The 26,142-nt window shown below is 45.7% G+C and overlaps 1 protein-coding gene across 1 annotated transcript in view; it reads right to left on the minus strand.

Moving 5' to 3' along the window:
• Window positions 1-230: 230 nt before the first annotated feature.
• The window catches only part of SLC6A17 (solute carrier family 6 member 17), a 37,484-nt gene continuing 11,572 nt past the window's right edge, over window positions 231-26,142 (minus strand). The window contains exons 4-11 of the mRNA XM_036769363.1: window positions 24,841-25,022; window positions 22,773-22,883; window positions 20,816-21,057; window positions 20,344-20,536; window positions 17,751-17,943; window positions 15,883-16,042; window positions 4,253-4,415; window positions 231-2,446 (exon numbers count right to left, since the gene is read on the minus strand). Coding sequence (XP_036625258.1) covers window positions 2,078-2,446; window positions 4,253-4,415; window positions 15,883-16,042; window positions 17,751-17,943; window positions 20,344-20,536; window positions 20,816-21,057; window positions 22,773-22,883; window positions 24,841-25,022 — 1,613 coding nt within the window. The 3' untranslated portion in view covers window positions 231-2,077. The remainder of the gene's footprint in view (window positions 2,447-4,252; window positions 4,416-15,882; window positions 16,043-17,750; window positions 17,944-20,343; window positions 20,537-20,815; window positions 21,058-22,772; window positions 22,884-24,840; window positions 25,023-26,142) is intronic.

A 26,142-nucleotide genomic window follows, 5' to 3' on the forward strand; every position in this document is an offset into this window, starting at 1 on the left:
GGAAGTTTCTAAAGACGGAGGATCAGTTTCTAAGCCAGGGAAAGTTTGGGGGCAATTCATTCATTCATTTGTTAATTCATTCATCAGATACTCAGTTCTCATTTCAACTCTGAAGCACATTTGCACAACTCCCAGGATCCCTTCTCCCCACCTCCATCACAGGATTGAGAGCAGGAAAGGACCTTAGAGGTCATATAGTCCAATCTGCTTGTTTTACAGATGATATACATGGGTAGCAAGCCTCAGAATCAGGATTTGGAACGCAGGTCCTGTGCGTCTATGTTTGTGCTCAGAAATCCTGACTCCTCCTGGGGGCAGCTAGCCCTCAACCAGGCGAGTCTGGATGAGAATACTGGGCATGATGTTGCAAAAAGAATCCCAGATGAGTTGTCAGGGGAACTGAGTGTGAGTTCTGTTTTCTGAGTCACTGATCTAAAGGAACTCACTCATTCAGTGACTCATCAGGGCAGGGTCCACGGTCCCCTGAAGCAGCAGGGTTCTGTTAAGTTCCCCATAAGATGGGACCTGAGAGGCTTGGGAGTGGTTCTAAAGTAGGAAAGGGGAGCAGAGGAGGAAGAGGGGAGGAGTTCTGTGAGAGGTTGAGAGGAGGCTGGTGACAGTGGAGTGATGGGGGTAGGGTGGGAGTGGGGGGGGGTGGCGATCACTGCAGGGAGTTGCCACAGGGATTGTGCAGGGTGGGAGTAGCCACCAGGGCTGAGGAGGCAGTGAATTGAAACTCTTTACCCCAGAACCTAGGACTTCTCCACCTTGTGCCTAATAAATCAACCATGGGCAAGGCAGATCCCGGGCCAGAGACCCCCTACACTCCTAAGAGCACAGAGAATCCCTCACATCCCAGGGCCCTCCTGCTCTGGAGGGAGTAGCTGCCAGTGGAGAGAAGGACTGTCCCCCGCCTGGAACAATGGGGTGGGAAGGGTAGGAGAGGGGGAAATTGTGTGCTTCTGAAAACAAGTTTGGGAGCAGCCCTCTGCCCCCACCTCACCTCACTCCCAATTGTCCTTGCTCCCAGAACTGGAGAGAATCAGCGGCCACTGCCCTCAGGCTCAACTCAGAGCTAACAGCCATACATCACAGGGCTAAGCAAAGCATCCCAAGCTGAGACCCTGACCTGGCCTCAGTCAGGGTTATTCTCACAGACATGAGGAGACAGATGGCAGAACAGATGTGTTCATGTATATACACATATGGTAAAAGCAGCTTCCTATAACAGTTTACCTTCCATCTTCTCTCCCACAGCTAAGGGGAGACCTTATACTGGTCCCTGAGTGAGACCTTAGGGCAGTGGCATGAACATTGCATCTGGATCTTAGACACAGCATTGAAGTCCATTAATCATCAATCCCCACTCCCTCCCTCTCCCCACCAGGATCAGGCACCAACTACCTGAGACTCCAGAGGCCATTTCCCCAGTCTCTCTCATAGAACAGAGACCCTTGGAGGCCTCCCAGTGGTTGCCAAGTACTAGGCCTAAAGACAGACTTTTAGCCCACCCCATGGCTTGTGCCTATTGGGGAGCATCCCCCCAGATCATCAACAGTGTAACCTGCTGGTCCCAAGAAAGGAACCTCGGGTCTTAATGGAGTCACTGCCTCATCAAACTCTGTCCAGATAAGGAGCAAGAAAACACCAAAGGAGAGAGACAACCATAGGTGGCCAAAAACTGGGAAAGGGATGCCTCAGGATTCACCTGGAAGAGCTGCTGGGCTGGGAATCCAGATTCCTGAGTCATCTCTGACACAGCCACCACAGCACCTAAACTATTGGGATGGCACCTCCTAGGGATTGTAATTTGGCTAGAGGGAATGAAGGGGGCCAGATGGAGTTAGAGAGATAGGCAAAGATGGGGAGAGTGGGGAAGGGAACATGTTCCCAACCCCTTGTTCCTTACACCAAGCAAGGTTCCAGGAATGATTCTAAGAGGCAAGGTGGTGGCTCTGAGAATCCAGTGGCCAGTTGAACTGGGAATGGTACCACCACCAATCAGGAATATGGGCAGTAGGAGGGTAGACCAGAGAGGCAGGTGAGGGAAGGAGGGTGAGAAGTAGAGTGACAGTGGTCACAGCTCAGATTCAGGGGTGCTGGCCAGCAGGTATCCACTCCCATAGCGTCCATTCGGGGCACTACTCATCTCCAGGGGGGATGTACTTCCTGGGCCAAGGTAGGAGCGATGGGTGGGCATCGGAGAGGGAGTCTCGCTGGGCATCTTGCTCAGGATGAAGCGGGTTTCATCGTTTTCCTCCAAGTTGGAGATGTCCTTCATCATCCGGCCCTTCTTGTAAGACACAGACAGGGTATTGGAGCCATCTGACAGCAGGTGGAACTGGCGGAGGATGAAGACCACAGGGATGGGCAGAATGGCCAGAACAATGAGAGTGATCAGGATGGCCATGGCCCAGTTGGGGAAATAGAGGTACCGTTCTGCAGCCTGAGAGAGGAAGTAAGGGGAGGGCATACTAAGTAAAAGCATTAGCATATGGTCACCCTTGTCTGGTTCTCTCTCTAGGCTATAGGAATGGTCTCTCTCTGACCCTCCTCACCAATTCATCTAGGCTCTAGGCACCCCAAAGGAACAAGGCTATCTTTCTTTCCTCGTGCATGCCCTTCCATGCCACAGTATTGAAGAGACAGATAACACTGCCTGGCATGGAATCATAGTTCTAGAACTGGAAGGCGTCTCAAAGGCCACCAAATCCAACCCCATCATTTTATACATAAGGAGACTGAGACCCATGGAAAATAAGTGACTTGCTTAAAAAAGACAAAATGCAGAAGATGTCACTGGACCTAGAGAATGAAGTGATCTGGGATTCATTACATTTGATGTAACTGCTGATCTAGAGAATATATTTGATTGGAATGTAAAGTCACTGTTTCTATATTTACCAGCAGAATATTCAACAAAAATAATGCTCTGAACCAGGCTGTCCTCTGGGACAAGATTATTCTGAGAGGTGATAATCTGAAGCTGCTGCTGAGAGATATGAAATCAAAATATTTTTTCTTTGACGATGGAAATGGTCTCAAAGGAAATAGAAATATTACTTTAACCCTCTCTTGGAATGTTCTACCAAATGCTGGAATTCTACCTCTACCTGAGAGGATCAGGACATGTCTCTATTCCATTCCCAGATACATACGAAATAACAAAGAATTATTCAATTATTATTCTGAATTTGAGCAACAAATCTTTATATGTCATGATTTTAACCTCACTTGCCCCATCCCTTTCCCTCTTCCTGCCCTCTCTTCTTTTGCCCTGAAAGGAAAAGATATTTGCTCCTGGTTGTAACCTTTACAAAAAATTAGGTTTCTTTTCTTTTCTTTTCTTTTCTTTTTATAAGAGCCAACATTGAAAAATATAACTGAAAGGAAAGGTAAATGGGTGACAAAAAAAATTTTTTTTAAGTTGGCCACCTGAATGAAGTATCATCTTTCTTATAAATAAAAGTTGAAAAACTCTCAAAAAAAAAACCAAAACAAAACTAGGCAATCATAGTCATCATTTGAACACAGGTTCTCTGACTCCAGAACCAGCACTCTTAAATGGCACATAAGAGGCAACATAGTACAGGGCGTCCCTAAAGTCTGGACACGTGGACAAAAACATATATTTTGAAATATTTGGAATATTGACAGACCTTAGCCCCCTTGACTTCTTTTTCTGGGGTATGCTAAGGGAGAAGGTATACACAATGAAAATCACGGATGCAACACACTTGATTGAACGCATAAATGCATAAAGAGTGAATGTTCTAAAATTGACGGCAATGTGGAGTTATTGCATCGAGTTCATGTGAATCTTGCAAAGCACATCGACCTTTGCATCACAAATGATGGAAATCATATTGAAGATGTTATTTGTTAATATTCCAATTAAATAAAATGTTGAAAATTTCATTCATTTCATTTCTTGAAAACATGCATTTTTGCCTATGTTTCCAGACTTTAGAAACACCCTGTAGAGTGGACCAGGAATCAAGAGACCTAGAGTCTAGCTTTGGTTCCACTGCCAAACTTTGCTTAGTCATGATGGTTGACTAATACGGCCTCTGCAAGCCTGCTTCCCCAGATCCAAAGGGGAGCATTAATTTCCTACTGAGAACAAATAACAGTCTGAGAGATGATAGCGACTCAGGAAGGCTCCAATGGCACCATTGTGACCCTGCCCTTTGGAACAGGGAACCCCATAGCACAGGGAGGCTTGGGGAAAGGTGACCTGGTCTCTCCTCACCTCCTCCTTGATCCAGGCACTATAGCCTGGTGGGGTAACACCCAGCTGGATAATGCTGGCAGTGGTGAGAATGGCCATGCACAGGGGGGACACATATTTCCACATGTAGAAATAGAATTGGTAGGGTCGGAAGCCCAGCATCTCTGTCAGCTCCTGCATGAACCTGGCAAGGGAAGAAAACAGAGAGGACAGGAGGAGATGGGGCGACTGTGCCACCACCAGCCCAGAGCCCACAAAGGGCATGAGAGGGCATTCTTCATGACATTGCTGAGGAACAAGGAACATTCTCCCCCACCTCTACCCCTCACATCTGCCTGGCTCCAAACTCATCATTGGCAAGAAGCTTTCTCGGTTAGTTCCTCCCTACTCCTAGGAGGTAGGAAGCAACTCCATCCCTTTCTGCTCTCTCCTCTACCCTGATCAACCATAAAAATCACATATTCCCAGGTTCAAAGAATGAATGTCGGAGCAGGAAGGAACTTCAGAAATCATCTCATCTAATGTTCTTGTTTGACAAAGGAGGAAACTGAGGCTCAGAGAAGTGAAATGACTATCTGGCCCACTTGTCAATACAAGCATCACAAAGGCTCAGATTCCTTAAGTCTACCCAATTTGGTGAATCTTTAATAAACTTTGTTTTACTTTGGCTGAAAGAAGGTGTGGGTCTAATTCATTTGGGCAAGACCCAGCGTGTCGGTATTTCCAAAATACCCCAGGTCCTGAGTACCCCTAAAACTCAACATTCTAAACCTCAACATTATGACCCACAGGCAATAAAGGACAGAGCCAGAATTCGAACCCAAATGCCCTGAAGTCAGAGCTAGCTCTCTTTGTACTCCATCAATTTATGCCTGTTGATATGGCCCTCGATAAACATTCACACATCAAAGTTTAATTCAGTTCAGTAGCCACTGATTAAGCCCCCACCAGGTGCAGAGCACTATACTCTCGAAGACAGAGTGGAGTTCAGACACAGTTCCTGCCTTAGGGAGCTTACAATCTAACAGTATATGATACCAATACAAAACACCTGAATTAAGAATAGGGCATAATAAATGTTTAAGAGAGATGAAAACCAAGAGCTACAATTATTTACAAGCAGATGAATCAGGAAAGGAGAGGTGGCATTTGAACTGGGATTTCTAGGATGCGTAGGATTAGGATCTTCTATCTAGAGCTGGAAGGGGCGAGGGCAGGGAGAGTGAATACTTTGATTCTTAGGGACGCGGAAAATTCTTCCAGAGTATTTCTTTGCTCTCCATTCATATTCTCAGCTCAGAATTCTATCCACAATAGTAACAACAGCAGCATTTATGCCATGCTTTTAAGTTTGCAAAATATTTACAAGTATTATGTCATGTTGTCTTTACAACAACCTTCTAGATGATGGGTATTAGCTATTATTATCCCCATTTTATCAATAAGAAAACTGGGTCAGGCAGCCTTTAAGTGACTTACCCAGGGTTATACAGATATTGTGTCTGAAGCCAAATTTGAACTCAGATCTTCCTGACTCTTGGCCCAGTGCTCTATCCACTGAACCACCTTTTGTTAGTTGTTGTTCAGTGGTTTCAGTCATGTCTAACTCTTCCTGACCCCATTTGGGTTTTCTTGGCAAAGATACTGGAGTGGTTTGCCATTTTCTCCTCCACTTCATTTGATAGATAAAGAAACTGAGGCAAATGGGGTTAAGTGACTTTCCCAGGGTCACCCAGCTAGTAACTGTGTGAGGCTGGATTTGAGCTCAGGAAGATGAGTCTTCCCAACTCCAGGTCCGTCATTCTATCCACTTTGCCATCTAGCTGCCCACTGAGCCGCCTAGCTGCCTCTAATGCACAATACACAATATGTAATAATATGGTAAGTCTTCCATTCTTCAACAACAAATCATCAAGAACTTATTAAGTACTCACTGTGTACTAGGTGCTACACATCTAGCTTCCGTAGAAGGAGGAGAAAGAAGCCCAGCCACCTCCTCATTTGCCACCAGCTTTGAATTCTATTCCACCGTCATCATGACGGCCCCCAGGAAAAGCTCATCATCCCATAGATTGCTTCAGCTCTAGTTCTCATGCTCATCAGGACTCGAAGTAGCCTCTGCGCCTCTGACTGGAGGGCTGGAAGAAGTAAAACACTTCTCCCAAACCCTCCAAATAAAGAGGGCTCAGAAGCCCAATGAACTCTTCATTTCCCAACAGCTGTACTCTTTGGATTCTACCCTGACCCCAACACTGAGTGCTTCCTTCCCCCCCCCACCCCACCTTTTAGCTTCCTTTTGTCTGATGGGTTCCTCCATTAGACTATAAGCTCCTCGAGGGCAAGACCTGTCTTTCCTTTTCTTGTTATAATATTCCCAGAGCTTAGCTCAGTGCCTGGCCTATAGTATGTGATAAATAAATATTTATTGTATTATATTATGTTGTGATGGAGTTACAAAGACAAAAGTGAAATAGTTCTTGCCCTCAAAAAGCTTACTTTCTAACCAAGGGAAAAACAATGTACACTTGTAAGTATATCCAAGATATACCCAAAGAAATACAAAGTAATCTTGGGGTAGGAAGGCACTAGAAGTTTAGGAGAATTTGTAAAGGCCTTGTGTAGGAGGTGACATTTGGGCTGAGCTTTGAAGACACACAGGGATTCTACTAGGCAGATGGGAGGAGGGAGGGCCTTTGAGGTAATGGGGACAGAGTCTGTACAAAGACTCATAGACAAAAGACAAAGGGTTATGTTTGAAGAAGATCAAGGTGGCTGGTTTAGCTGGACTATAGGGTGTATAAAGAGCACTAATGTATAATAAGCCTGGCAAGGTAGGTTGGAGCCATATGGTGGTGAAGGTCTTTAAATGCCAAACAAGGAAGTGTAGATTTGTTCCTAGAGCTAGTGGAGACCACTGGAATTTTCCAAGCAGGAGAGTGGTCAGACCTGTACTTTAGGAATATAACAGTGAATTTTATGGAGGATGGATAGGAGAGGGGGAGAGAATGGAAGCAGGGACACAAATTAGGAAACCAGAATAATAATTAAAGTGAGAGGTGATGGGGGCCTGAACTAGGGTGATTGTAGGGTAAATGTTTAACCACTAGCTGTGGGGAGGGGAAAGGAGGGAAAATACCCACATACAATACATTGTTTGATCTGCATTATTACTCTTTTCTCCATCATTTTTTTAAATCTAGAAACCAGCAAAACCAATAAATCAGGCCCTGGTTTGTAGGAGAGATTTAAACATTCGCACTGAAATTTTAACAACCAGCTCTCTAGCCTTAGTGGACTCAAGCGCACCCTTGGGTGATTGTGACATGAGTAGAAAGAGACTGATGTGAGAAATGTTGTGGAGGAAGAAATGACAAGACTCAGACATTGCTTGTGATATGTGGGGTGAGCAAGAGTACAGATTGACAATCTAGATTCTTTCCTTTGTTCCTTTTTTCTGTCCACATTTATTAATTGCATCTCATGCACAAGGTGATAAGCATTGTGGTGTGGTAGATAAAGAATCAGCACTGGAGTCAAGAAGATCCAGGCTGATGTTCTGCCTTTGATATATACCAAGAGCAAGTCACTTACCCTCTTGGTGGCACCTTCCCATACCCCCACCCCAAGCAAGTCTCTAAGACCGTAAGTCATGGCCAGGTGCAGATCTGCATTGGTGAAAGGACTGGTGGCTCCCCACACTGATGAAACTATAGGTCTGGACCAAAACCAGAACTTTACCAAAAAAAAACCCACAAAAGGTATTATGCTCTGTTCTGGGGTAGAGATAAAGATAAGTAAGATACAGTCTTCACTGTTAGGGAGCTTACAGTCTAGTGGAGAAGGAGGGCAGTGCAGTATAATGGAAAGAGATTACTACACAGGAATCAGCAAGGGTTGTCCACCAGCCAGGCCTGCACTAGTTTGGTCAATGGTTTATCACAGAAGCCAACTGACAATAAGGATTTCTGTCCGGCTCTACAGTGGGCTAGTGTTTTTTAGTATTTGTGCTATGCTATATTCTAAGGAGTGTGCTGATATTGGTTAATGTCCAGTCTCATATCTCCAAATGAATATTGGACTGGATCTCGAACTCGATGTCCCAGAGGCATTCTAAACTCAGCATCTCCAAAACTAAACTCAAACTTCCCCCAAAGCTCCCTCTCTTCCTAACGTCCCCCTTACTATGGAGGGCCCCACCATCCTTCCTGTTACCCCAGTTTGCAACCAGCTGTCATCTTTGACTCTTCACTTGTTCTGACTTCCAACATCCAATCTCTTGCCAAGTCCTGTTGATTCTACTTTTGTTATGATTCTACTTCGTGTACACCCTTTTCTCTCCTCTGACACTGTTACCGCCCTCATCACTGTTACCACCCTGCAGGTCCTCATCACCCCATGCTTCACCAATTGCTTGGTATGATTGGTCTTGGTGCCTTAAGTCTTTCTCCACTCCATCTGCCAAAGTGATCAGCACAGGTCTGACCAACTACCCTCCCTTTCAATGAACTCCAGAGACTGCCTTTACTACTAAGATCAAATCTAAAACCCTCTGTTTGGCATTTGAAACCCAGTCCATTCCCACCTTTCCAGTCTTCTTATACCTTCCTTTCCTCCATATATTCTGTGATCTGGGCACATTGGCTTTCTTGCTATTCCTTGAACACTCCACCTTCCAACTCTGATTTTTCGTTGGCCGTCCCTCATGCCTGGAATTCTCTCCTCCCTCATCTCTGCCTCATTACTTCTCTTGCTTCCTCTAAGTCCCAGCTAAAATCCCATATTCTACAGGAAGCCTTTTCTAGTCCTTTTCAATCCTTGTACCTTCCTTTGAGGCTCCCCTCCCCCAAATTGATCCTGTATATAGCTTGTCTGCACATAGTTGTTTACATATTATCTCCTTCATTAGACTGAGCTCCTTGGAAATAGGGACTATATTTTGCCTTTCTTTGTATCCCTAGTGCTCAGCAAAGTGCCTGGCACGTAGTAAGTTCTTAATAAATGCTCATCAGCTTGTCCTGATTCACTTGGGGCACTCTTGGTGATATTCCATGTTATGTCTTTAAAAAAGTTTTGATTTGAGTAACCCTAGGTAGACCTGAGAGGCATCTGAGACACAGAGCTGGCCTCGGAATCATGAAGATCTGATTTCAAGTCCTCCACCTGATGTATACTAGCTCTGTGGCCTCGGGCAAGTCATTTAACCTCTCCTTGTGCCCCCTGCCCCCAGTCTATTCAAAGACTAGTTGTATAGCAGGTAGTCATCTGTGTCAGTGGAGGAAGTTTCCTCCCTGGGAGCTACCTAAATGGATAAGATCACAGTTTTTGTCAAATCTCCCCCACCAAAAAAAAATCTAGATTGAGTTATGAAATCTGGGATTGAGTTCCAGAACTGTCGCTAGGTATTTGTGCATGATCTCTGGAGCCCAATAAGTACCTCTGCTGGTTAAATGAGGGAGGTGAGTCTAAATGATCTCTAGATTCCTTCTAGACCTGACAAGATACTGGCTTTCTGCCTAAAGCTGACTCTGCATTCATGATCTCTGGAGTCACCCTACAAAAAAGTCTGAGAACCTACTTCTTCATTCCCAGTGAAACTGGAACCCATCGAGGTCCTCCCTCTTCTTCCAATGTATGCTCTATACTCTACCCAGTAATGACAGATCATTATCATAAGATTGCATCTACTTATACCTCCCTAACCCCAAGCAGGTGCTGATGCCTGCCCTTCCCCAGTCATAAGAAGGGGATTCAGTAGTAGAATGTAGACTGGAAAAGGTATGGGAGATTTGGAGACAGAGGTTCTCAGTAAGAGGCTCTGGGTTTTGACATTTGCAATCTGTGTGACTTCAGACAACTGGGTTAAGCTCTTAGTCTTAATAAATGTTTGTTAAGCACCTACTGTGTGTCAGGTACTATGCTAACCTGCTGGGGTTCTAAAGTCCTCCAAAGACAGGCAAAATATAGTCCCTCTCAAAAATCTCTCAGCCTATTGGGAGAGATGACATGCGAACAGTGGGCAAACATGTGAACATCTACAAAACAAGAGGCTTGGACCAGATTGTTTCTAAGGTCTCTTCTAGCTTGAAACCTGCGATCAAGTTTGTACAGTCTCAGATGCCCTCTGCTGTAGAAGCGTGAAAAGTACAGCTTCCCCAGAGCCTCCCAGGTTCAATTAGACAAATATTTACGTAGGACCTGGATGAGTCTTAGCAGGCTACGAGTTCAACATGAGCCAACAATAAGGCTGCATTAACAGAAGTAATGGGCAAGAAGCATTTTGCAGGGGAGAGAGCCTTTACTCAGAGTCAGGGAGGTCCTGGCTCTGACACGACCTCTGAGGAAGTCACTTTAGTGTCAGGCACTGTGCTAAATCACTGGGGACACAAAAACAGGCAAAAGACAGTGCTTTCTCCCAAAGAGCTCACAATCTAATAGGGGAGACAACATGCAAATACTATATACAAATGAGAGAGAGAGAAGCTGAATTGAGGGTAGTCTCAGAGGGAAGGCACTAAGACTGAGGACTGGGAGAACTTTCAGCTTCTTGTAGAAGGGGGGACTTTAAGATTTGAAGGGTGCTGGGAGGTGATGATGAGGAGGGAGAACATTCCATGGATTTGGGACAACCCAGTAAAAAAGCTCAGAATCAGGAGTGTTTTGGGGGAGGAATAGTAAGGAAGTCAGTATCCCTAGATTGTAAAGTATGTTGAGGGAGAGTAAGGAAGGCATAAGAAGACTGGAAAGTTAGGAAGGGACCAGGCTGTGAAGGACTTTAAAAGCTAGGGGGTTTTATATTTGATCTTGGAGGCAATAGGGAGACACTGGAGTTTATTGAATGGGGAGGGTGACATGGTCCAATCTGTGCTTTAGGAAGATCAATTTGGCAGCTGATTGAAGGATGTACTGCAGTGGGGAGAGACTTAAGGCAGGCAGAGCAGCCATCATTGCAACAGTCCAGGGTGAGGCAATGAGGGTTTGCATCAAGGTAATGGCAGTGTCAGAGGAGAGGAGGGGGCTCATTTGAAAGATGTTACAACAGGAAACAACAGGACTTGACAAGAGAGTGTGCCTGGACTAGAGTGGAACCACACAGGCAAGACAGGAGTTTTGTAAACCTTAAATATGGAAGACTATATAGGATCCAGAACAAGGGAGGAGATAGTCCCACAGCACCCAAAACTAGTGAGACCATACCTACTTTGCCAAATTGTTCTCACACTTAGAGAATGCCCTAAGGTTCACAACATTCTTTCCTTATTTAGAACAACCCTAAGTGGCAGAGCCCAGCACAGTGCCTGGCACACAGTAGGTGCTTAACAAATATTTGATTACTTCAAGTAGTATTTTTCCATTTTACAGATGAATAAACTGAGGCCCATCTTTAAATGTTTAGTTTAGAGCATTGTATTTTAGGAAGGTACTCTAAGGTATGGAAGAACATTGACGAACTAGAGTGGGGGCCAGAGGAGGGTACAAGTATAGTGGGAGTGCTAGAATGTGCCTTTTGGTCATACAACTAGTAAATGTCAGAGGCAGGATTCAAACCCAGGTCTCCCTTGACTCCAAGACCAGTGTACTTTCTTCTATGGGGCTCTTATATGAAGGCAGGATTACACTCTGTTCTGCTTGATCCCAATAGATGGAAATTGCTGGGAGGACGATTTAGATTTGACATAAGAAAGGATTTCCTAAGGGGATTCGGGGAGAGCGGACAAGGTTCTCTATACTTGCCAATCTTCAACTATCACCACCATGTAATAACAAGAACTTTTCTATGGAGCTTTAAGGATGAAAAATTGTTTCTCTCACAACTCTGCAAGGAAGGTTGTATAAATATTCTCTCATTTTTGGTTGAGGAAACTGAAATTCAGAGTTTATATGACTCATTACAAAGTCCATAACTGTTGGGGTCAAACCTGGTTCTTCTTCCTCTAAATGCAATACTGGTTTTCTCCATGCTATATCCCACATTGCAGAAATCTATAAATCTCCATCCCTGACTTCTCAAATATCTAATTTTTTATAAGACATCTCTACCTGGATGTCTCAAGCATATCAAATCCAATGTGTCCAAAACCAAGCTTACCAGTCTTTCTCCTAAATATACTCTTCTATAACTTCACTATTTCCATCAGTGGCACTACCATTACTCAATATCCCATCTTCAAAATGTAGATACTATCTATTATTCTCTCTTCTTCCTTCACCTCTCAAGTCTGATCAGTTACAACTTCCCCAGGAGCTCTTGTGTTCATTCCTTGCTCAATATTTCCATAGCCACCATGCCAGTAATTTCTTGATTAGCATCTAATTGGACTATGATATGGATTCCGTTGAGCTGATTCTACCAGTATCTTGGACAGAGACTACAGAGAACTGGGCCAGGAATTGAGTGGGAGGAAGAAAGCAGACTATAACATTTGGGAAGTAGCACATCACTTATTTTGATCCCAAGTTGCTTCCTGAAATAATAACCCATCTTTTAAAACATGAATATTCTTCCAGCACGAGCATGGTGGATTGGATAGAGAGCTGACTTTGGAGTGAGGAAGACCTGGGTTCAAGTCTTTCCTCTTGCCTGTGTGACCCTGGGCAAGATACTTAACTTCTCTGTGCCCCAAGCTACTCTGTAAGACTAGAAGTTGAAGGGAAGGTTCTGATCTTCATCAGCAGAGGGCGCTTCCTCATTTGAGTTCCTTATACCAATGAAATCCACTCTACCCTTAAAATCTGCTTTCTGTCCTTCTATTCTTTTAATGATCCCGTAGAACTGTAAATCATGGAACAATGTAATCTCTGAAGAATCAAAATCATGGGTGACCCAAAGAGCAATAGAGAGATATATGGTGGATGTAAATGGGCTGCAACATTACTGATGAAGACTTGTGTACAAGGAGGGGCATAAATGCCATCATCCAAGAGTAAGAAAGCAAGGTGTAATGGAAAGAAACTTAAAAGTCAGACAATCTCGGTTCAAATTCTGGCTCCATCACTTAGTACCAATGTTACTTTGGGCAAATTACTTTGCCTGTCTGGGCTTCAGTTTCCTCACCCATAAAATGAGTGAGTTGGACTACATGGACCCTAAGACCCCTTCCAGCTCTAAATTTATGACCTTATGAGATTTATAATCAGAAAAGGAGGCAAGCTAGTTATGTTGGGGAGGACTCGGGGTAACAGCTAGGCAGGCCAAGTTCTCCATTGCACTTGGCCGACTTATATAGCAATGCCTTCTCTTTCAGTTATTCAGTTGTTTTTCAGTCATATCTGACTCTTTGTGGCCCCATTTGGAGTTTTCTTGGCAGAGATAGTAGAGTGGTTTGCCATTTCCTTCTCCAGCTCACTTTACAGATGAGGAAACTGAGGCAAATGGTTACATGACTTGCCCAGGGTCACACAGCTAGTATCTGGAGCCAGATTTGAACTCATCAAGGTGAGTCTTCCTGACTCTAGGCCTAGCGCTCCATCCACTGGCCGCCCATGCCTAGTCTAGCAAAGCCAAAATATCAAGAGGAAGGCCTCTAATATGTTGAATGGTCATGCAATAAAAGATTTATGAAAGCACATGAATGAGGCATGAGGAAATGTAAATGGTAGGGAGCAGGTACCACTGGAAGGTGGTCCCACATTGATGAGATTTGAATCTACTAGACTATTCAGGGGTCATTCAGTTGTGGAGGAGGGATTCCACTCTATTCTGCTTTTGGCCCCTCATGGCTGAGGCAGGTTGGTAGAAGACTTTAGAAATGATGTGGAGAAGGTGGTATAACCACTTGGCATGAACTTCGGAGCAGAAAAGGATAGTGGGTAGTTTCATCAGGACAATAGTTTGGAAGGGGGAAGTGGGAAAGAAAGAACATGCTGACACTTCCTTTTGGCCCTGTGAGGAGGGCTGGCCACCAATTGAGAGGCTTTCAAGGCTTGTAGCATCCCTGAGAGAAAGTCAGGTTTTCATTAGTTTGAAGAGAGGGAGTGTGTGGGTGGAAAGGAATACAAGAGGGGAGGACAGATTTTCAATAGCCTAAGGCCCTAAACTCTAAACTATTCAGTGGAAAAGAAAGGGAGAAAGAGACTGAGGGAGTATTAGGGTTAAATTAGATAGGGACTAGAGTGGGGAGGGGGTGCGGTGGATAAAGCCATGGGCCTGGGGTCAGGAAGACTAACCTTTCTGAATTCTAATCTGGCATCAGACACTTACTAGCTGGGTGACCCTGGGCAAGTCACTTAACCCTGTTTGCCTCAGTTTCCTCATCTGTAAAATGAGCTGGAAAAGGAAATGACAAATTGCTCTAGTATCTTTGCCAAAAAAAACCCTAAATGGAGTCACAAAGAGTCAGACACAACTGACACAACTGAAGAACCACAGAATGGGGGGAGAGTGAGAGGAACTAGGGAGCATTCGGGTTAAATTAGATAGGGATTAGAGTAAGGGAGGAGACAATAGAGAGCAAGGAGAAGGTGTTTTTCCCTAGAGCATCAAATCAGAATAACAATTAGGGAGGTAGGAGGTTGATTGGAAGACTGGAGGAACAGGTTAGCCACTGAGAAGAGAAAGTTCTGATGAGTGATAATATCTAACATTTATAAAGGGCTTTAAGGTTTGTGAAATGCTTTATATAAATGCTCTCATTGGATTCTTACAATAACTCTTTGAAGTAGGTGCTTATATTAACGCCATTTTACAGATGAAGAAACTGAGCCTGGGAGAGGTTAAATGACTTACCCAGTGCCATACAGTTAGTTAGGATGTGAGGCAGATTCAAGTCTGGGGCTTTTAAGGCAGAGCCATCTTCCTATCCTAGATGCAGGGTCAGAGGCATAGCCCTTGCTTGGCTCTATTCTAATTTTCTTTGCACTCAGGGCTATGAGAGGCTCCTAATATTGCTTATAGATCATAGAGCTGGAAGGGGCTTTGGAAGCCATCTAGTCTAAGCGCCTTTTTTTTTTTTTTTGAGCAGGGAAAGGCAGGGCAATTGGGGTTAAGTAACTTGTCCAAGGTCACACAGCTAGTAAGTGTGTCAAGTGTCTGAGGCCAGATTTGAACTCAGGTCCTCCTGACCCCAGAGCCGGTGCTCTACTCACTGTGCCACCTAGCTGCCCCTAAGTGCCTTCTTTTACAGATGAGGAAACAGAAGCAGAGTCAGTGAAGTGACTAGCCCAGGAGGCAAGGGTCCGAGATAGTAAACATCAGAGGCAGAATCTGAACTGAACCTAGAACCAGTGCTCTTTCCAGGATACCAAGTCTGTTCTTTGAACTACTCTCTGGTTGTTTTAGCTAGGCCTCCTGTCTTTGGCTAGGCTCCCTACCCTGAAGGAGCATGGAAGCATCCACTCTAGCTTATATCCTTTTCTAAGTACTTGGGCTCAGTAAACCATAGGCATTTTTTTAAAAAATCAATTGAATTCCATAACCTGACTTCTATTGCTAAAAATTAAGCAGGGAGCTGAGTGGTACCAGGAGGAAGGGGTCAATGACCAGCCTTCCAGCAATCAGTTCTGAAAATGAAAGACCCTCCATGCCTCCCCTGTAATTCCCAGGACTAGGACTAGGAGCCCCTAAGGAGGAATCTCTCCTCTCCCAGGCTTCCCACCCTTGGAAGGCATTCCCTGCCCATCCCCAACATCCCTCCCCACCCAAGTCAGAGCCTTACTTCTTGGTCCCATAAATCCAGGATACAGCGATGTTTTCTAGGATGACAATGATAGTGAGGGGCAGAGTGGCTGAGTAGTCATCAAACATGGTGACAAAGTAGTTCCCAGAGCGCTGGACAAACAGGAGTCCCACAAAAAATGCAACGATGCAGCATCCGACTGCAAAGAGAACAGAGATTTCAGAACCCCTAAGATTGTGGAAGCTCCCGCAGAGGAGGCAGCCCAGCCACCTCTCCCCAACACCTCTCACTCCCAGGAAAGAATCAGCACCACCACAGTCCAAGATGGCCCTTCCAAGGAATGCAATAAGACTGAAGTCTGGGAAAGGAGAAGGAAGCCCCATGGGTAATGGCCATCCTTGCTTTTGCTGGGTATCAAGCAAGAGTATGGGTACCAACATTAACCTGGAAAAGTCTTGAATACAAACTTGGAAGAAGATTGAAGGGTTGGTGGAGGTTATTCCCAGGGTAACCCCGAAGTTCTTAATGGAAATGGGAAGAGAACCAGGAGGTCTAACTCCCAGCTCAAATACTTACCAGCTCTGTCTAGGGAGCGAGCCAGCTACTTATGGTAGAATGGAAGCAGAGCTGAGGCTCCACCTAGCCCTATTCCAGCCACACCCACAGTCTACAGAGTGAATCAGGAAGGGAGGGAAACACGGTCATTGGCCATAGAAACAAGTCCTTGAAAAGTGGCAATGGCACCTGATGACCTCCCTGACCTCACCAGCAGCTTCTTTCCTACTTCCCAAGAAAGATTCTCTGAGGACACTATTACCAAGCTCACCCAGCTTTACCAACCAAAAGACTGAAGTTCTGATGGGGAAATCAAGATAGAGCCCAGCTAGCAACAGTCGCCCAGGTTCACAACATAGGTGTCACCTTCAACTCTTCACTCTCTCACCTCCCATCCGTTGCAGAGTCCTGTCTTCAGAATATCTCTCATATGTATTCCCTCCTCTCCTCTGATGCTGCCACCACCCTGGTATAAACCCTCGTCATCACCCAATGCCTGGACTATTGCAAGAGCCTGTTGGTTGGTTTCCTTCCCTCTTCCACCCCAGTCCATTCTCCACTAAACTATCAGTGATTTTACTGACTAACCCAGTCACTCAAAAAACTTCAGTGGCTCCCTATCACCTCCATGTTGAAATATAAAGCCCTCTATTTGGTGTTCAAATCCCTTCATAACTTTCTTCCTCTCTAGTCTTCTCACATTCTAGTCTTCTCACATCTTACACCCTCCCCTCTGGGATTCAGTGACCCTGGTCTCCTTGCTATGCCTTCTGAAGGACACTCCATCTCCTGGCATTTTCACTGGATGTCTCCCATGCCTGGAATATTCTCTCTTCTCATTTCCAACTCCTGCTCTCCATGGCTTCTTTTAAGTCTGTGCTAAAATCCCTTCTACAAGAAGCTTCTCTTAATCCCTTTGCTCTGTACCTATTTCCAATTTATCTTGACCATATCTTGTTTGTAAATAGTTGTGTGCATGTTGTCTTCCCCATTAGACTCTGAGCTCCTTGAAACCAGAGACTACTTTCCCCCCTTTCTTTGTATCCTCAGTACTCAGTGTCTGGCACAGAGCAGGAGTTTAATAAATACTCATTGATTGACTTACTGACTAGCAGTTTCCCTGAGGGTAGCAGCTCACCCCAGCTGGAGGGTTTCTGGGCACTTGGGGACTAAGTGATCTGTCTACAAATGAACTGAGCAAAGCAGCAGCTATTCTTGAAGTCAAGAGGCTGGGCACTGTTGGCAATGAAGCTGTTCGTCCCTTGTCCTCCTGCAACGGGACAGAGGATGGAGGGTGGAGGGGTGCCCTGGGAGGAGGAACACAAGGCTGAAAAAAGGGGGGAAGGATTTACCTGTGAACATTTCCTTTGGCACCTTGAAGGTATCAATGATGGGTGTGGTGATCCCAGCCATGGTCCCGATCATGCTGCCCAGGCCCAGGTTGATCAGCATAAGGAAGAACATGACAGACCAGAAGGGAGAGGCTGGGAAGTGGGTCATGGCCTCAGTGAAGGCAATGAAAGCCAGGCCTGTCCCCTGCACAGACTGTCCAAGGAGACAGGGAGGACAAGGAAGGTACAAGATTCAGAATGTGTGTAGCAGGATAAAGTGAGCAACCAAGACTACCTCTAATGGCCACCAGCTGCCAAGCCCTCAGTCATACAGCTATGAGCATTCACTGCATACACATGGAATCCAGAATCATAGACTCTTAGACTGAGAAAAGAGCTCTGAGCTCAGCACACCAACCTCCCACCCAGTTCAGGAATCCCTTCTGCATCCATGAAAGTCCTTTACTTGACTAACTTTCAGTGACTAAACTATTTCAGAGGGTAGCACAATCCATGGCTGGACAGCTCTGTTACAAAGTTCTTCCTTGCATTGTGCTGTAATCTTCTCTGTACCCATTGGGTCCCACTTCTGAAGCACAGAACAAAATCTACTCTCTCTGCCATGTGACAATCCTTCAGGAATTGAAGACAGACATTCCCTAGTCCCTCCCCTTCCAACTCCCCTTTCTGTGCAGTTTTCCCCTGTTAGAAGGCAAGTTCCAGCGGGGCAGACACTACCCTATTGCTTATATATGTGTTCCCTATGCTTAGCACAGTGCCTGGTACACAGGAAGTGCTTAATAAATGCATTCATACTATCTGTCTCTGTATATGTGTCTGTCTCTGTCTCTCTCTGTCTCTGTCTCTCTCTCTCTCTCTCTGCTTATCTCTGTCTGCTTGTCTGTCTCTCTCTCAGTCTTCCCCCTCCCTCCTACATGCCTGTTTCAAATATGGTTTCCAGATCCCATCAGCATTCTGGTCATCCTCCTTGGGATGGGTTCCACCTTATCAATGCAATTCAATTGGGTCACACAAGCACTTTTTATGTGCCCTTTGCCCTCAGAGAGCTTACATTCTACCGATCCTCTAAAGCTATATAGTCCCTCAAATGGAGCCCAGTACTCCAGGTGTGGTTTCATTATCGCAGACTCCAAGGGAACTGCAATATCCCAGGACACACTGCTCATTCACATTGAGCTTGTGTCAGCTAAACCCTCCAAATCCTTTTCCATCGGAGCCACAGCAAGCTAAGGCTCCATCATCCTGCACGTAAGTCATTGAATTTTTGAACCTAATTGCAGATCCGGTCTTTCACCTTTCCAAACCATGTGGCACAATGCAGTCTGACTATTCTCTCTACAATGTTTCTTTCAATCACTGCTTCAAGGGCTGGCGCTTGGTGGCCCAAGGAGTAAAATCCAAATAGCCTTGAATTCAATGCCTTCTCCAGTCTCTCCCTAACCCATGAGAAACCTCATTTCCCAATACTCTCCAAAAGGAGCCCTTTCTTTACTCCAGACAAACTGATGCATCCCCTGAACGTTTCATTCCCATTCTAGCCTCTGTTCACATTCTTCCCACTTAGAATGCTTTACCCTTCTCTCCTCTCTGTCCCTCCCAATCCTATCCATCCTTAGGGGCCATTTCAAGTTCTCCTTCCTCCATGGAGCTCTCCCTGAGCCCTGTAGTCCGCAGTAAGCTCTACCTCCTGAGAACTTCTACCTTCTGTCATTTACATTCACATACAGACATCTAGGTGGCAAGGTGGATAGAGTGCTAGTCCTGGAGTCAGGAAGACCTGAGTTCAAATCCTGCCTCAGACACAAGCTGTGTGACCCTGGATAAGGCACTTAACCTCTGTGTGCCTCAGTTTCCACAACTGTAAATGGGTATCATAATAGCACCCAACTCCCATGATTGTTGTAAGAATCAAATGAGCTGATATTTGTAAAGCACTTAGTCCAGTGCCTGGCACGTAGTAGGTGTTCAATAAATGCTTATTCCCTTCCCCTTCAGGATGCCTTTCAGTCCCTCTTGCATCCTCCCCTGATATATCTATTTAACTTTTCATGTGTGACCACTTTTTCTACCCAACAAGATAGTGAGGGCAGGAACCTAGCCCTTCCATTCTCCAGAGTACTTAGCATATTCATTTCTGGAAATGTGGACCCGTGATTTCATTAATTTCATCAGTATCATTTCCGGTGGAAATGGCTCCCATCAAGGCTGAGAGGCAGATTAGTAGTACCTCTCCAGCCTGAGATCCTAAACAGCCGTCTGGGGCATTGAGAAGTTGAGGGACTTACACACAGTCACACAATCAGTCTGTGTCAGAGACAGCCTTTGAACCTAGGTCTTACTAACTCCAGGGTCAATCCCCTATCAGTTATGCTACACTAGTCCTCATCTAACACAGAGTAGGTGCTTTATGAATATTTGCTGAATGAGTTAATGATGATATATCTGTCTTACCTCATCTATTAGTCATAGAGCTCCCTAATGGCAAAGATCCTGTCGAAGCTTTTTCCTGTGCCCCAAACATCTATTACCCCTGTCCCTGGACCCTTTCATCATAGCCGCTGGTCCCTGCAAAGGGACAGCCCTGTCTCCAAACCTTATTGAGTTCATCTTCCAGAAGACAGGGGTCCAGGCCCAGCTCCTGGAATCGGTCTTCCTTGACAGTCATGATGACTTTGTACATCTCACTGTAGTCATGGGCAGTCAGGTGGGAGAAGTTGACATGGGGTGGGATGAGGTCATGACTCAGGACATTGGTGTTCAGGTACCCAAGGATCTTCTCGGCATTCCTGACGGTGGAGAGGGTGAGGGAAGAATGAAGGAGTTACCCAGGGGCAGTATCCCTAGTGAGGAAGTTTCCTTACCCAGGCCTCACCCCAAAAGGGACCAAGTACAGGAAGGTCTCTGACTTCCTCTCTAAGTAATCTGAGGCTGGGGAAAACAGGGTTCCTCTGTTCCCCTTTCCACAGCCTGAGGGTAAGGGTGACTATCCCAGGCCTCCTGCCCCAAGGGAGGAAGGGAAGATGGGACCAAGAGGAAGCTATGAGGAGAAGGGGAGTGTCACCTACTCGACAACACACTTTTCATTCATGATGTTGGCCTTGAAGCCCAGCACAGCAAAAACGACCAGGGTGGCCAGCACCGAGGTGAAGAAATTGATGAAGGACACAAGGGCAGCATCAAAGTGGCAGTTGTTATCCTGTTTGTTATAGCTGGAGAAGGCAATGACGCCCCCAAAGCCCAACCCCAAGGCAAAGAAGACCTGAGTGGCCGCCTCCCGCCACACCTGGGGGTCCAGCATCTTGTCTAGCTGTTGGATGGTGGAGGATAGGGAGTGGAGGAAAGGAAAGAGGGAGAGAGAAAGAGAAGAGGGGAAGGAAGAAGAGGGGAGGAGAGACAATGGTTAATTGTTTTGTTTCCGCTCCTCCCTCCCCCACCCCAACCCACATATACAACCCCCCTCCCCCAGCTTCATCAGGAGGCTCTGATATAATGACACAGAGCCCAGTCTCTCCAGGTGTCACCCTTCTTCTACCCCAATCCAAAGCACTACCTCCCCTTGCTGGCCTAACCTGTCCCCTGACTCTTCATGGAGACCTGGGAAACCCCCAAGGCTCCTTTGTTATTCCATTGTGGGAATAGCAGATTGAGGATCAGAACCCAGGAAATCAGGCATCCTTCCCCATTTCCTCCCTCATGCCCTTCCCAGTAAGGGGTGGTCCCTGACCAACAGGCTCCTTCTCTACCATATAATTACCCCAATCCTTCACATCCATCCAATGCTGTAACCTTTCAACTTTATCTCATTTAATCCCCACAACCTGGCAACTACATTGTCACCTTATTAATAAAAATACCCATCCACCATGTTCATTGTCTCATTGGTGTTAGTACCCATAACAATGTGAAAAAAGAGAGAGAAGTCATAGCTAGCAAGCTTCCATCAAAATAAGAATGCTGGCTTGGGGAAAGGAGCCTGAACAAACTCATTACTGAGGTTGCTAGGTGATGTGATAGGTTGGGTGCTGGGACTGAAGTCCGGGAGACCTGAGTTCAGATCCAATTTTAGACACTCTAGCTACAGGACCCTTGACAAACCTTGTTTACCTCAGTTTCCTCATCTGTAAAGTGAGGAATATAATAGTACTTACCTCACAGTTGTGAGGATTAAATGAGATAATAATTGTGAAGCACTGGTACTATAGTAGGTACTATAAAGATGTTATTTATTACTATTTTTATTATCATCATTATTCCTAGTTACTGGAGGTCTTTAAGTTGAGAAGAGATGAATAACCACCAGAAGAGATTCCAGTTCAGATCCAGGCTGGACCGGATGACCTTGGAGGTCCCTCCCAGTTCCAAACTTTTGTGATTCTCTAAATCTGTGGTTTTTGATTCTTAGCTTTCTGAAAGTTGTGAGCTGCAGGACAGCAGAAGGGAGGACACGTGACTGGGAGTAAGTAGAGGGAGGGATTCTGCCCTTCACTGGCTGTGGGACAAATCACTTAACCCAAATCTCAGTTTCCTCATTTGTTAAAGCAGGAATAATCATCCTTTGCCCGGCAGATCGAGCAGGGGAGCTGTGAGGACCAAATGAGATGAGAAATGCAGAAGTGCCTCCTTTCTACGTGGGAGTTATTGCAGGGGTGTGTTGGAGTTAAATGTTCAGTGGGAGCATTGGGAATCAGCAAATGCCACAAATCAAGGCTTTACTTTTTGTTTTGTTGATTGTCTAGACCTAAGGAAGTAATGGAGAAAATGTGAAAATGCAGGTTAAACTCAAAATCATGTCTTGCATAGATTGGGGGGGGGGGTGCCACTTGTTAAATATTTACCAGTGCACTTCTAATTCTTAGTTTACTGAACAGTCCAGTTAGAAGGCTGTTCTGCAAATTCCTGGTGGGATTTTCTTTTGTGAGCTTCCTGATTGTAAGGTTGGTGATCAGTTTCTCTTGCCACAGGTGTGCCCAATGATACATGTCACCAGATGTGTGACTGCCAGGGGAGCATCCGGGGCTTTACCTTGGGAGTAAACATATGCAGGATCCCATCCACAGCTCCCCGTAGCAGCAGCCCCCGGACCAGGAAGCAGGCCAGCACCACATAGGGGAAAAGGGAGCTGAAATACATCACCTGGAGAGAAGACAAGGAGATGCCCTAGGGTCAGGGCTGTGTGCCTGCTGGCAGCTGCCCTTCATCCCTTACAGCTCAAAACCTTACGATCCTGTAATCCTCCCGCCTGCTCCCCAGGCTGATAGGAGAGAATAGGACAGCTTCATAAAGACAGGAAGCCCCCTCTGAGGTCCATAGTAACGGGCACCTCCCTGGGGCATTAAAGCCCCTTGGCAGAGTGCCAGGCACATTGGCTATGCCTATCCTCCACCGCCAGCTTTGGCTGGCATGCCTATAAAGTTTCCAAGGGGTGAGGTGATAGAGGTTTCATGTGGGCATGGCAGTGCCAAGGAACTGGCTTTCTCTCCTCAGGGCTAGTGGAATCCCCGCAGATTACAAAGCAATCACTCGGTTAAATGCTCCTCCTGAGGTCCACTAGGGCTTCTTGAGGGTGATAACTGCACCCACCACACTGTTTCCTCTCCCCTACCTCCTGTTCCCCCTCCCCTTTGTTTAATGTTCAGCATAGATAGGAGGCAACTAGGTGGTGTAGGGATAGAGTCCTGGACTTGGTGTCTAGGAAGATCTGCGTTCAAATCCTCCCTCAGACACTAGATGTGTGACCCTTAGAAACTCAACCTTTCTCAGCCTCAGTTTCCTTATCTGTAAAATAGGCATAATGAACTAGTCTACCTCCCCCCCCACAAAGTTGCTGTGAGGCTTGAATACGATTATAATTAAAATGCCTTATAAGCCTTAAAGTGCTGTACACATGTCAGCAGCTGTATTTAGCAAGTTCAGAGGGTGTAGCTCTGTTTAAAGAGGGCCTGGACTCCAAGGAAGACGGAGTGCTAAGTACATTCAAATGTACTTGTGTTTTACAGAAAACTAGAGCCCTCTAAGGTTTCATCAGCATGCATTAACAAGCTAATGCTTGGTTAGGCAAGATGAGCTGATTCTGTAACTAGCCAAGTGGGGTATGGGAGGCCTTTGTGAATGTTTTGTTTGGGAGTTTGAAGGCAGAGAATCTAACCTGAGATCACAGGGTTAATCTTTTTGCCCAGGAAGATGTTTCCAACACCCCTTCTCTACTTTTATTCCATCTTAATGATCATTTTAGGAGAGAGCTGTCATATGGAAGAGGGAGGGAAAAGATTTCTCTTTCTTGACCCCATAGGGCAAAGCTAGGAATAGCAAATGGAAGTTTCAGAGGGGCAGATGTAAGGGACAACTTACAAAACAAAGTAGAATGAGTTGCCTTGGAAGGGAGAGGGGTTTCCCCTCCCCAGAGGTCTTTACATGAAAGCTGGTCCACCATTCGTTGGGAATTCTGTAGAGGACATTCCTGTGAAGGTACAGGTTGGACTAGGAGGGCCTTTGGGGCCTCTTCCAGCTCTGGGAATGTGTGTGGGCTCTCAGGTACTGAGAGGGCAATACTGGGAGTTTTCTCAGCAAGCTTGTCTGTCAGCCATCCCCTTAGGCTTAGGTTCCTCAGAAAACCACTTTTGCAATAAGAGTAATCCCAGGGGGGATCCCTCTCTCTTTGACCACCCACCCCCATCAAACCCAATTGACCTTTGACCATTGGTTCAACAAGGAGCTGTCACCAACTATTTACAAAGTCAAGAAACAGAAGTTTGTTCATCCAAGTTTTGGTGACTCCTTACCCCATCAGGCAACTTTTTTGGCCATGGAATTGTTCATTGGGCACCCATTAAAAAGAATAATATCTCATGATTCTATGTCACTTGAATATGAATGTCTTTGATTCACAACAACCCTGTTAGGCAGGTAGTGTAATATTATTATCCACATTTCACAGACAGGTAGACTGAGGCCCCCCAAAAGGCTTAAATAAAAGCATACGGTGAATTAGTACAGATTCAGGATGAGAACCCAGAACTTATTAATTAATTCTTGATTGATGTTCCCTGACACCCCTTATCCCTTCCCACCTCTGCAGTCCTCTGCTACTTACCTTTCCTGAAGACTGAATGCCCTTGACCACAGCCATCCCCACAATGCTCCAAGCCACAAGGAGGCTGAGGGTCATCTTCCAGTTGAGCCCCCCACTCTCTGAGATGGAGTTAGAGATGTCCAGAGCCTCTCGGTACCAGAAGTAAGTGGTAGCTGAACTCTTGTCACACTCTTCCTCCACCACTGAAACCAATGATCAAAACCAGGGTGCCTCAGGGCTGAGTAACGCCCGGCAAGGATGCTGAATTGGCCCACCCACCCAATATCACCCTGTGGGATGTGACAAAGTGTTTCCTTCCAACCCATTAGGGAGCAAAAAGAGGGAAAAGGAGCTAATCTAGTTCTGGGTAAACCAAATTTTCATAGTTGTGTGATGTGCTGGGTGCTGAGCACTGCTGGGCTCCCAGTAGATCCTAGAGAGCACTAGAACATTCTGGCCTGGCTAAATTCTTGTCTCACATCACCTTCCTGACATTGGAATCACGAGGCAAGTCTCCTCTGGAGTGGAGCCCAAGTTAGAAGGCTCAGCTTCCCATCTCAGCTCTTCCACTAACCAGGTTGTATGCATCCTTCTGGGAGGCAGGATGAAGTTTAAAAAGCACGAGGTTCGAAGTCTCAGGGCAGGTAGGTGGCGCCATAGTGCATACAGTGCTCAGCCTGGACCCTGGAAAACGTATCTTCCCCAGTTTGAATTTGACCTCAGATACTTGCTAGCTGTGTGACCCTGGACAAGTCATCTAATGCTGTTTGCCTCAGTTTCCTCATCTGTCAAATGAGCTGGAGAAGGAAATGGCAGACCCCTCTAGTATGATTGCCAAGAAAACCCCAAATGGGGTGATGAAGAGTTGGATATGACTGAAAGGATGGATTTGGAGTCAATGGACCTGGGTTCAAAGTACATTTCTGTTACTACAAGTGAGGTCTCTGAGCCTCAGTTTCCTCATCAATAAAATCAATAAAATAAAGGCTTGGATAAGATGACCCCAAAGGTTCCTTCCTGCTCTAAATCTGTGATGACCTTGGACAAAGCAGGAGAAGGGGGAAGGGCAGCTAGGTGGAGCAGTGGATAGAAAGCTGGACCAGTTCAAATTTGGCCTCAGACACTTACTAGCCAAATGACCCTGGGCAAGTCACTTAACTTCTGTTTGCCTCATTTTCCTGGGGATAATAACAGCCTTGTACTTTAGAGGGTTATTGTGAGGATCAAAAAAGATAATGACTGTAAAGTGCTTAGCACCGTGTCTGAGACATAGTAGGCATTTATACATATATATTATAAATGTTAGCAATTAACTATTAAATA

Source organism: Trichosurus vulpecula, chromosome 7 (assembly GCF_011100635.1).
Source record: "Trichosurus vulpecula isolate mTriVul1 chromosome 7, mTriVul1.pri, whole genome shotgun sequence".
In the NCBI taxonomy this organism is placed as follows: Eukaryota; Metazoa; Chordata; class Mammalia; order Diprotodontia; family Phalangeridae; genus Trichosurus; species Trichosurus vulpecula.